General features: G+C 31.9%; 1 protein-coding gene across 1 annotated transcript; it reads left to right on the top strand.

The window, feature by feature from the left end:
• The first annotated feature begins 6,460 nt into the window (after positions 1-6,460).
• On the top strand, positions 6,461-7,649 carry LOC110781743 (FCS-Like Zinc finger 1). Its single transcript, XM_021985793.2, has 2 exons — positions 6,461-6,928; positions 7,053-7,649. Exons 1-2 carry the CDS (start codon positions 6,549-6,551, stop codon positions 7,246-7,248), a joined length of 576 nt encoding a protein of 191 aa, XP_021841485.2. The 5' UTR covers positions 6,461-6,548; the 3' UTR covers positions 7,249-7,649.
• The last annotated feature ends 5,052 nt before the right edge of the window (positions 7,650-12,701 follow it).

Below are 12,701 nucleotides of genomic sequence, written 5' to 3'. Positions count from 1 at the left end.
CCGTTCTTAAATAGCACATTCTATTTTTAATAAGTTACGTAGTAGAATGTAGTTTTGAGAAAATACTTATTTTAACTCCATATTTTTTTCTTTTCAACAAAATTGTAAAAAATTATTGAGAGACAGGCATAACTGAGTACTTTTTTCGTCTTTTTTTGTTCTTTAACTATTCTATTTCGGGTGTCCATTTTATTCTTTATATTTCTTTTTATATTATCACATAAATGATTTAATATTATATCAAATGATTATTTTAACCAATTAAATTCATTGTGGCGTTTAATCTCACACGTACTTTCCATTGGTTATTTAATCTTTTCTATTTTTCCAATGTCAGATTTTTAATTCTCCGTATAAATGAATAAATAAACATAATCCCTTTATCTTATTTAAATAAAAATTAAATAAAGAAAGCTCAATACATATCAAATAATCGTTAAATCACGTACACAATACTAAACATAAATATCAAAAAGGTATGGAGGGAGTAAATATTTACTCCTTACCTTTTACCATTCTACTCCCTCCGTATTTATTTAAGGGATACAATTGTCTTTTTCAGCCGTATTTATTTAAGAGATACACTTGTCATATTTAGTAACTTATCAACTCCACCATCTAATTAAATAATATATCTAATTTACCCTATGATCCACCATCATATTAAACAAATAATTTCATAAATCCATCCCATCTCCCACCCCTAACGGGGCCCAAATGACATGGTCCCACTTATTTAGTTATTAAAATATCTACCCAATTTCACTTGCATTATTATTTTATTTTATTCAACTATTTTTATTAATATCCGTGTCCGACCAAATGTATCTCTTAAATAAATACGGAGAGTATTATTCTATACTCCGTACATGACTAACAACGAAGCAAGTCAAACAAAAATATGACTGTATTATTTCTTGAAGGGTAGTAAGAATTTAAGGTGAAATTTATTGCAATGAGACTCTCATTTGAGGACAGATGTAACACACTGCTCATAAAACAAAATAAACAACGTGGCAGTGGAAAGGAGTAATACGGTGCTACGCTGGTACAACGTTTTACGGTACACGTGTAACGGTGATGAATCAGGGATTAACTGCAAGCGTACCGGCAGATGCCAGAAAATGAGTGGGTTACCTGCCCGCGATTCTAGGGCAGAGCCTGCCCGTTAGGAAACAAATACCTCGAAACTCGTGCCCTACAACTTCCACTCTCTCCCTCCTCGACCTCTAGTCCTCTCTGGATTTGGAGAAGTAATTCATTTTCCGCTTCATTAATATTATTGGCTTTGCCTTGGCTCTACATTATTTGTTTTAATTAGTTTTTTTAAGTAGTGATTGTGGGCTTGTGGCTATGCTGCTTAATACGTTTCACTATATGTGACCTTCAAAATTTTAAATTATTTGAATAAAAATTAGTTTTAATCCGTGCGGTTCCGAATTCTTAACTTATAAGTTCGATTATATACATTACGGGACGAGAACGATTTACCTTTTTACGTTTGTCAATGAAACGTATAGACATAAATTATAAATATCTCTAAATTTTGTACTCGTAGAAATTATAAAAGTTGATATTCTGAAAATATATCTCGAGACAGATCAAATAAGATCCACTCGACTATATTTTTCCTTACCCATAAATCACAAATGATAGTCAATTTGAAATTTGTGAATAGTGTCAAAGGTTAAAATGTCCATAATATTTTGAAACAAAGAGTAATATATAATACTCCATTCAGGGAAAGATATAGTATAAAATAAGATGCATTTGTAGCATAGTAAAATTAAAATTAGAATGTGAAACATAAAAGGGGAATAAACATCTAAATAAAACTTGGTGAAGCAATAATGTAAATTTTTTTATCAAGGTTTATTTTTACCCCACATCTCATTTTACAAATCTTATTTTCAACAAGCTTTTTGCTAAAGATTTATGTTTGGACTCATGCACAAATAAATTATTATTTTGTTTTTTATTTACTTTTTTTTTTTTTTTTTTTTGGTTCTACTACGAGGAGTTCCCACCGCCTTCGGCGAGTGGACTAATCTCCCGCAGGGAGTTTGCATGGGTACCTCGATGGGCAGCATCCCTCCCAGTTGAGATTTTTTCCATTCCCAAGGCTCGAACCCGAGACCTTGGTTAAGGAGCAAGAGGCCCTTAACCACTCATGCCAACCTCAATTGGTTTTTTTATTTACTTTATGAAATACGAAGAGGCTTGTTTTAGTAACCTCTCTTGGAAAAACTTAGGTTAGGAATAGTAAGTTGGTATACAAACCTCAAAACATGGAACAAACCTTGTTAAGAACCTTTTATGGCTATTGCCCTTAACTTATTTAAGGGAACAAATACAATTATGACATTGTGATTTTGTAATAGTATGTAAATGGATATTGTAGCATGAATATCCTTAAAATACTGTAAATTAAGGTTGTGCAAATGATTAATTTTAATCAATAAATCCATTGGGGAGCTAAAATTTTCCCACCATTATATTCATATGTTAAATCTTTCACACTTTTTCAATGTCATATTTTGTATAAAAGCTAAAATATTATTAAAAAAAACGTAATTTATATTGTTTAAATAGGAAAAACTAGTCTTATGCATGGGAAAATAAATAGAAAGCAAAAATCATTCTATAGGAAACCAAAAGATCATTACGTTAATGACTAGTTCCTTTACAAATGAGGAATCTTTAGACCTGATCAATATGTGTCCGTCTTGAAAATTGGCGGATTTGGGCAGACTTTTTTGTCCGGTTTCGGGTTTGGTCTAATTTTGACGGATTTTGAGCAACGTAAAACTAACTTTTAGTTATAAACTTGGCCCACCCGAAAGTAACCCGGAAAACCCGACATCACAGGGCCGAATCTTGGCTGATCCGGCCCGGTCTGATATACGAGCTGGTTTTTATGTTTTGACCCAACCAGGATTCGACCCGGCTCACATTTTGATTAGGTATAGGAATCTTAATCGATATTAATTAGTTTCAATAGCGTGAATGTCTTAAAGAATAAAAAACGACGAAGGTTGAAACAACAATTAAACTAAAATTTGTAAATATTGTTTTTTTTTTTTTTTTTTGGTGTTAGCACCCGATTCATCTTTAGGGCTAATTCGGATTCAGAGTGAGATCTGGGTGGATAGGTTCCAGTCCACTCTTAATTGTTGTTGTGGGGGATCGAACACGAATTTTCCCTAACAAGTTCAGCCTCAATCAGCATTGAACAAACATATATTTGGTAAATTTGTAAATATTGTCCGTATTACGTAAAACGGAGGATGGTAAAAGTTACAAGTAGTGGTAAAAAATAGGGCACACGTCATGATGAAGTTGGGACCCAATTGAGGTCGAAGAGAGGGAGTATCATCGAGAGAAGGGACCCACGCAAGTGGGGGGAAATGGGGAGAAAACGACAAAAGAATCTGGCAAAAAGTGAGGGAGTTAATGACGTAACCTGTTTTGTACGGTGGCTAGTAAAAAGGAGTGAGAAAAGTTAAAATAAAAAAGGAAAAAGTTTAACGGAGTTTGAGGGAAATTATATTTTTCTCCTGTAATTTATGAAAAAGAATATTGGCTTATTGTGGGTGTTACACGTACTTCTTGGGTGCCTGATTGGGTTTAAAAGTTGTTAGACGTACGTCTAGGCGTTTAGGGGCCCGTTTAGCTATATGACGTTCCATCACGCGCTTACTTATACAACGTTTGTAAGCTACTCCCTACGTCCCTTAATACTCGCACCGGTTAGACCGGTGTGGAGTTTAAGACATTTGAATTGACTTACTAATTTAATGAGTGTTAGTTGATGGTGGGGTATTTTTTTTTTAATATAGTTAGTGAGAAATGTGTAAGGGGTGGGGAGTGGTGAGTGAAGGGTGTAAATTTTTAAATCATTTTTTGTATGCAGTAGGGTTGTAGTTGGGTTAATAGGTAAGAGTGGGAAATAATATAATATTGGTAAAAGTTTTCATTTATAGAAGCGGTGCAAGTATTAAGTGGGCCCGAAAAAAAAAGTGGTGCGAGTATTAAGTGACAGAGGGAGTACGCACTTCGTATTTTGTCCGGTTTTGTGTCATTATACACCCAAGTGGATGTGTACTACGTGATTTAAACTTGTTTTACAAGTGACAAGCATCACCTTAGAGCAAGTCTAATGGCTGAGAAAAGAGTCTAGCTGGTAAATATTATAAATGTTAAGCTACTAGCTAAACCATTGTTGCGTATTTTCCTATATTAGCTTTGTATTTGGCAAATTAGCTTTGTGAGCTTACAACATATTTTGCTTGAAAACATTAAAAAACCAAATATATAAATTAATAATTGAGAAGTAGTCAGAAAATGGACCAACGAATAGCTGAGAATTGTATAGCTTAAAATTTGATGTGGCTTTCAAACTATAAAATGATTTAACTGACCATTGAATTGAAGTTGCTTATATAATTGTATGTTTGGTTAGTTAACAAAATTATATAGTAACTTAATCAACCATATAGTTAGTATGTTTGGTTATTCCGATCCGATTGCCAATGTAAGAAGGATGACAAAATTTTGGTAGGATATGTATATGGAGTACGGAAACTCTAAGCAAATTAACCTAAACAGAATAACATGCAATTAAACTTATTATTACTCTACAATTAAAGTAAGATCGACATCAAAATAATTCATAAATAATTTCATTTAAAGAAGTAAATATGCATATCTAAGGATGGTATATAACAAATTAGAATTAAAAACAGATATTTAATTTGTGTGTATATGTGAATGAACCACAAGTGTAATATAAATTACAAATGAGGACGGGAATTGAGAACAATAATCGAAATGATAATAACATTGATCGAGCATTGTTTTTACATGAATTTGTAAATTATATACTTCTTAAAATAAGGCTTATTTGGATATTAGGTAACCGTTGTAATTTAATAACAATTTTTAGGGTATTTTTAAAATACAAAATGTACTATAAATGATATATGTTGATGCTTAACATTTCCATATGATGTATCGATTGATTGGGATATTTACCCACCAACTTAATTTTCCTTTGACAATGAAGTCGATCTAATGCTTTTGTTAATGCTTTATTGAAGAGCACCACTCCACTAAGTAAACGAATTAATTTTGATTTAGTATTTTATAAAAAAAAACTTCAATATATGTAAACATATCTGCATGGACGCATGGTGACCGTACAACAAATCTTAACATTTTGCCTATGTGCTCAAAGTTAAAATAAAAGAGTAAAAATAAAATAGCTTGTATGTGCTCATAAGTCATAACTAGGGTACAAATAAAAGAGTACTTCATTTTCAGATAAATGGTGGTAAATTATGAAGAGGAAAATACAAGGAGTTATTTTTCAAAATATTTATTAGTTTAAGTGTCATTTCTAAAAATAGGAAATAAAGAAAATCAATGCAAGTATACCATTTGCATGCACAATATACAACTGATTATACACTTAAAAGATGTCAATTTTGTAAAGTTTTTCCTCAGTCTACCTACTCCACTTAAATTAACTTAATTTCTTTAAAAATGTTTCTCTTTCAATCTATTGATTTTTTTTCAAAAAAATGAGTATTACCTTCGTAAGGATCGTGACTAAAATTTATTTCCGTTATCCGTAATGAAATTTTTTAAAAGCTTTTCCTACTGTTAATAATTCCATAATTGACATGTAAATTTTACCATAATAACCCATATTTTCACATCACTCTATAGTCAATAATGCATGTCCACTTCTTATTTTTTTTAAATTTTTTATTGTCTTTTGAAACTTTACATACCACTACTTAATATAAAAAGTATAACATTTGTACTTCCATTGCTTTTTTATATCAATTAGATTAATTTTCTTAATCGTCTCCCAAATTACAAACGGGATGAATAAATAGTGACGGGGAGTAGTCGAAATGAACATGGCCTAAATTTAGTGAAAATTAATCAAATTACTCGTATATTTTTGCAAGAAAAAATAATAAAAAAAAAGCTCTTTAAATGTAAAATGTACTCCAATCGCGTGTAAACCACGAGCTTCTATAGAGAAAAGGGAAGAAAAAGAAATACTCCGAAGTTGTCGTTTTCTCCGTCCGCTCAAGTGACGTTGAGAAAAGCGTTAAGAGTCGTGAGTCGGGACCCACAATGGCCCACCCTCCCAAAAATGAAAGCAAACATAAAACTTAGCGAACCCACCCAAAATAGACACCACCCCCTTCAAATCCCCATAATAACCCCAACAATAGAAAACCCAAAATACGACGAAGGGGTAAATCAGTAAAACCACACCCCACATCAAAACAGCCAATGGATTCAGTCTCACAGGATTCCATACACCCGCTCGTGGTTTACAATTTCTCTCCCCTCCTTTTTTATTTCTTTTTTTTTATTTAAAATTTTTCCATTTTTTCTTCTTCTCTTTCCACCAAACCCCTCTTTATAACCTCCCCTCATTTCTCCCCACTCTCTTCTCCCTTAACCCATTCACCCTCTCTTTCTCTCTCCTCAAAGTTTTGCTCTGTCTCCAGAAAAACTCCATTAAAATGGAATCATCTGCAACATCATCTATCAGAAGGCCTTTTTTCCGCGGCGGAGAAGACGACGGTTTAGCTTCAATCGCTGGTTTTTCCGGTAACAACCACCCTAATACTACCAACAATAACAACCACGGATATCCCGTAAATCATCATCAGAATCAGCCTTTTACGTGCTACAACGGCGACGGCGGTGGTGGTATTATGATGAGAAGAAGGAATAGTCTTAGAAATATAACTTCTCTTTCCCCTGTTTCTTCTCCTACTAGATCCGTATCCGCTCGCCTGTTTGATGCTAGATTTGAAGAGCTCCATTCTCCTCATTTCCTCGAATCATGCCATCTTTGCAAGAAGCCTCTCGGCGGTAACCGCGATATCTTCTTGTACAGGTCAGTCACTTTTCCAGATCTACTTTACAACCTATATTCCGCATTTTTTGGTGTTTTTAATTTTTATTTGTTTTTTTTTTCTTTTTATGATTATTGATTTGTTTTGGGATTGATGAATTTACAGAGGGGATACGCCGTTCTGCAGTGAAGAGTGTAGGCAAGAACAGATTGATATTGACGAATCCAAGGAGAAGAACAGAAAAATGAAGGCGTTAAGAAGCAAGAAAGAAGCAAATAAATCAAGTTCTGCTAATTCATCATCTTCCCCTAGTAAAACCCCAAGCTACCCTTTTCGGACCGGAACTGTCGTCGCTGCGTAAACTTCACTACTTACAATAACAGCGAAAAAAAATAAGGGAAAAAAGATCCAAATTTCCCCAATTAAAGACTTCAATTGGGGAAAAAGAAGAAAAAAGTGTTACATAAATATAAAGGAATTAGGGGTTTTTGTTTACTGATGATGATCTTGGAAGATCTATTTTGGGGAGAAGTTTGTGAAATTGTGGATTGACTTTGTTGATTTACAGTCAAAGGAGAAAGAAAGAGAGGAAAACAGAGCTCATGAGAGTGTTATGCAACAAGAAGAAGAAGAAATCGCAGGGATGTGCATATGATGATGGATGGGTTTATTTTAGATGGGAAATTACTCTATGAATGGCTCTTTTTTTTGTTTTTGTGAAGTAATCCCAATAAAATGGGTTTGGAAAAAAAAATAAAATAATTTTTGGGGGTCTTAGTAGTTGTAATTTTTATCTAGTTTTTGATAATAGTATATGAAATCAGATGTTAATGTTTACCACTTTTACTAAATTAATTAATGGAGATGAGATGCAGATGGAAAAAACTTGTTCTTGTTTGCAGTATTTTTCTTGTCCTTATTATCTGGTTATAAACTTATAATGGTATTAGCACTTGACAAAGAAAGGTTCATTAATGGAGAAAATTGACAGATTCTTCAACTTTTAAGAAGAAATGATTAAAAAATTGTGGGTTTGAGAACTGGAAAATTTGGTTCTGGGGAGTGTGGTTTACTGTAAATTTGATTCTCTGTTGATTTCCAGCAAAGGAAATATTTGGGAGAAAACTGTACTGCTACTCTAAAGATCTTTATTTTGGGAGTATTTCGTAATTTTAAAATTGAAGTATAAAATACGGAGAAATGCAATTAGACAAGTATACATCATAATCAATTCTTAATTATGCAATAACTTTTGTCAGTTTCATAAAAATAATGTACATGTAAAAAAGTTGTAAACTTTTGAGTACTGAGTAAGATTGTATGAGTGTCTTCTCCATGAAGTTTTTGTTTTCTTTGTATTGTCAATTTATTCAATTTATTACTGTTAGTTCTTCGTTTTATGTTATGCGGAGTACTCCTACAGACTACAGTAGTACTGGACAAAATAAGGAAGATGATGATAAAGTGGATTGAAAACAGACTATGGATTTACGGGGTATTTTCACTGTTCCTTAGAGCAACTTTAATGGTTAAAAAAAAAAAACATACTCACAAAAAAATTAAACATGCGAGTAAGTAGTTCATCATTGGTATAATAATGACATAAGCAGCGGTTTAAAACCTTGTAGCTATTTTGGTCAGATAGCTCAATAAAAATTATTTAAATTAAATATTACTCCGTGCATGGATCTATAAGTATTGTAGCTCATCAATCTGAAAAGTTGTAACTTTAATCAATTGTAGCTAGAAATTTGATGTGGCAAACTTAGCTACACCATCTTGTAGTTCACCACTAGAGTCGCTCTAAAAGATTGATGATCAAAAGGGTTCATTCTTTGTTTGACCTACATGGCTACGAGGAGTTCCTCCTTTCACCTAGTTCGGTTTCTCGTTGATCAAACGATGATCCCTCCATAATCAAATTGATTGGTTTTGGCAAAGGTCTTAATCATTTCGATCATGTTAAGTGAACCAAAAACTTAAAGAGGAGTTGAAATTTGGATTCCTCGTATAATAAATTTTTGTATGTTAAAAAATTATTGTTACTCGTACTTTGTATGAATTTTACCCTAGATTTCCCCCTTACTTTATGCCTCACTATACGCTCACCCCGATTATGGTATCCTTGTAAATTAGATGAAAGACGTGTTCGGCGGTAGCGTTTGAGGTAGTGGGTAGCGTTTTGATCTAGTAAAACATTACTTGTAAAATTTGTAAGCGTTAGGCAATGTAGCGTTTTAGGTAGCGGTTAGCGATAGAGGTAGCGTTTGAGTAGCTTTTGTCAAACGTTAAAATTAGTAGCTTTTAAGGTAGCGGGTAGCTTTTGACAAAGTTATAATAAAGTTCAAAATAATATTCTACCTTTTATTTTATTTAGAATATCAACCGCTACTTTGACAGCTAACTGTTACCCGTTACTTTGACAACTAAGCGTTACCCGCTACCATTCACTGCTACCCGCTACGCTACCGTTAATCGCTACCCGCTACCACTCACCGCTACCCGCTACTCAACCGTTAACCGCTACCATTCAACGCTACCCGCTACTCAACTGCTACCCGCTAGCGCTAATTTTGCCGAACAGGGCCGAAGTATTCCATTCTTTTTTATTTGACACATTTATTTCATCATGTTTTACAATGCAATATTTCAATCATTATTAATCTAATTATTATTAATTATCAATGCGTACAATTTACAAAAATTGATACTATAAATGCACACAATAATAATAATACTCCATATCAATAAAATTAATTTATACATAGTACATACTCCGTAGTACCGAGTATTTTGTACTTGTACACTTGTAGAGTTGTGGTAGCTTGTACCCCAATATGAAATGAAGGTACTCTTTATTTGAAAATGAACAATTTAAAGGTACTAGGTGGTCAATGAACGAGGTACTACGCATCTGACAATCGAACAAACAAAATAAGGTAGAAAAATGCAGCAAGTAGAAGCAGTGAGATTCAAATTATAGCTAACGTACTCCATTTATTAGAAAGTTTGAAGTTATAGAAGACCTCCTAATTTGGTTGTTTTTCAATACGGTAGTTTTATGACAATTTGATTTTACACACCAAAGTTGGTACCGTTTTAAATTATGCAATTGGTTCAAATATTCATTGGTCATCGTCTTTAGTGGACCACAAGTTGCAATTACACTCTTTTTTTTTTTTTATTTCAACATGAACAAAATTTTGGACCACTTTTGTGGCGTGTCTCTAGTAGTTAAACATCGGTTTCTTGATTTATACTTGTCATTAACTTAGTATTTGGAAAAGGGTTAATAGTGTTTGGTCAATGAATAGACTTGAAGGGAGTACGGAGTCGTAATCAAGGTTAATTTTAGTGGGTGTGTAGCTATATTTTTCCTAGTCATGAAATTAGGGGTTTAGTTATCTATTTAATCTCTTACCATAATGTCTTACACTTATTTAAGTGTCTTATAGTACCTAATTGGCTAGTTTATTTTTATTTTTTTATATATTTTTTATAATTTTTTATTTTGGTGTATAAAGAGAGCCACTAAGGGCAGGGCGACAAACGATATAGACTAGTTTCAATCTCATATCTTGGATACCACCCCCCTCAACTACCAACTAAACTAGTTAAAATCCACACCTAATTGTCCACTAGATTCACAATATATGTAAGATGGGTAGAAAAGGTAGAACAATAGAACATGCATGTAATTTGCTCTATTTAAAAGAAATTTTATTAGTTGTCATTTATTACAATTACAAGTTTTCAACTCTTTAGTTATAGTGAGTGTGTAACTATATTTCTCTTAATCATTAAATAAGGGGTTTAGTTGTTCTGTTAATCGATCTCTTATCAAACCGTCTTATACTTACTTAATTATCATATCATTCTAATAGTATTATAATACGCTAAATGGGTTGAGAGTAAGTGACATATCACGTAGTTTGATAATTAAATAAGTATCAGACAGTTGTTCGCAAGAACTTATATTAGTTTTCATTTATTACGATTACAAGTTTTCAATTCTCGATTTAAGAATGTTTTCAATATTTTAATTGGAATTATTGATTAAGAGTAAACTAGATGTTCGACATTTATTATGGAGTATTCTACTTTAATTACTTGAGTATGGAAGTATTTCTGATACCTATAAATGATGTGTGAATTGAAGCTTCTGAGAAGTTTACAATACTATTCGGAGATTGTCGCGTTTGGTAGAATTTTTGTGGCGTTGTTGTTAATTGCAACTTCTAGAGTAGTAGACTTTTGTGTAATATCGTTGGAAATATGTAGGTTTTGTTTTAATATTTTTTTATATGAAGGATTTCAATACCATTAAAACAACTTTATTTTGACAAACCAATGCATCCATCATATCTTCGTAAATTAAAGGAAAATGATATATGCAGCTTCAAGGGTTACATATAAGAAGCTAAAAATTAAAATATTAGTCTATGTTACTCACTTTGTTTCTTAATTTTTATATCTGTCTTTTTTCAAGCTTTTCTGAATACTAGCAACACTTCTTACTTAGCATAGAGTAATTCTTTATTGGATCTCCATATCACTAACCTCACTTGCAAATTCTTTATTGTCATTCTCTCCTACTAACTCTATTAACACCAATTCTTTATTATTTTTCTCCCCCGCACATAATTAAGCCCTATTAACTTTACTTGTACATTTTTTTATTCACATATTTTGGCGACAAACATATCTAAAACTATTTGCAAACACAAATGTTATGAGTATTAGGGAATAAAAAAGTAAATATTAATAATTACACCGATTTAGGCATACATATTACTCTGTTTTTACAGTAATTTATGGTGTTTTCTTGTCCTAGAATTATAGTGTCAGCCTAACTCTATTCAAAAGTTCCACTTTTTTTTTTTAGAGAAAATCTCTCAAACCCCTTTGCCACTTTATTAAAAGCCTAAAAAGTAATTAAATCTCACTAAAGCCTTCATACAAGTGCTCTTTAAGTTATACTATATATAATTAAAGTACTTGTTCTCAAGAGAGTTCCTAGGAGAGAGATTTTAGGAGAACTCTTTTAGTTCTCACTTCTCACTTCTCACTAGCTACTAGACTAAGCACAATCTCAGTAGATTATTGATGATGGTTTGTTGATGGATTTTTAAGGAAAGTGAAGTATACAGTTAATTCAGGATTTTAAAAGCAATATATGATATACTTTAAAAATTACACTAAGTAAAACTACACTAAGTAAAATTAAACATTTTACCGATCATAAATTATATTAAATGTTGATTTTTTTTTATTTTTTTTTTTTTGGTGTGAAAATAAGGGCGAAGCCCCTGAAAGAAGCTTGTCGATTAAATGTACCGATCATAAAGTAGATTAAATGTTGATAACTAACTAACTTTTTAGCTTGTACGATACACAAGTTTTATTTTTTGATTAAAGGAGAATATGAATAATGAAAAACATAAATTAGTTAAGTAGTATATGTATCTGAAGATGATGAGTTTGAAATAATATTATTTCACCTGAAATGACATTTATTTCATTATTAAATGAGTTTATTATTTTGTCTCTTTTAGTTATACATCAATTATAAAAAAAATACCAATAATGTCAAATGATCATCAAAATATGCAATAGATAAAAAATAAATAATTGTACGATTTTATAAGTAAGATTATGAAACAAAATGAAAATAGTATTTAAAGAAAAATAATGAATGATTGAAATTTGGCCACAAAAAAAAAAAAAAAAAAGACAAATACCAATAAGTTCAAATGATCATTATATCCTTTAAAAGTTGCTTACTTTAAAGGTGAAATGAAAAGAAAAGTAAAT

The sequence above is a fragment of the Spinacia oleracea genome, chromosome 6 (genome assembly GCF_020520425.1).
Source record: "Spinacia oleracea cultivar Varoflay chromosome 6, BTI_SOV_V1, whole genome shotgun sequence".
In the NCBI taxonomy this organism is placed as follows: Eukaryota; Viridiplantae; Streptophyta; class Magnoliopsida; order Caryophyllales; family Amaranthaceae; genus Spinacia; species Spinacia oleracea.
Note: the sequence above shows the minus strand (reverse complement) of the source record. Positions and strands in the feature narration are given on the sequence as shown.

Bases quoted from the DNA above. Each gene is read 5' to 3' on its own strand.
- LOC110781743 (XM_021985793.2), top strand. From the start codon at position 6,549: ATGGAATCATCTGCAACATCATCTATCAGAAGGCCTTTTTTCCGCGGC. The intron at 6,929-7,052 runs GTCAGTCACTTT...ATGAATTTACAG, and splicing joins CGCGATATCTTCTTGTACAG to AGGGGATACGCCGTTCTGCA.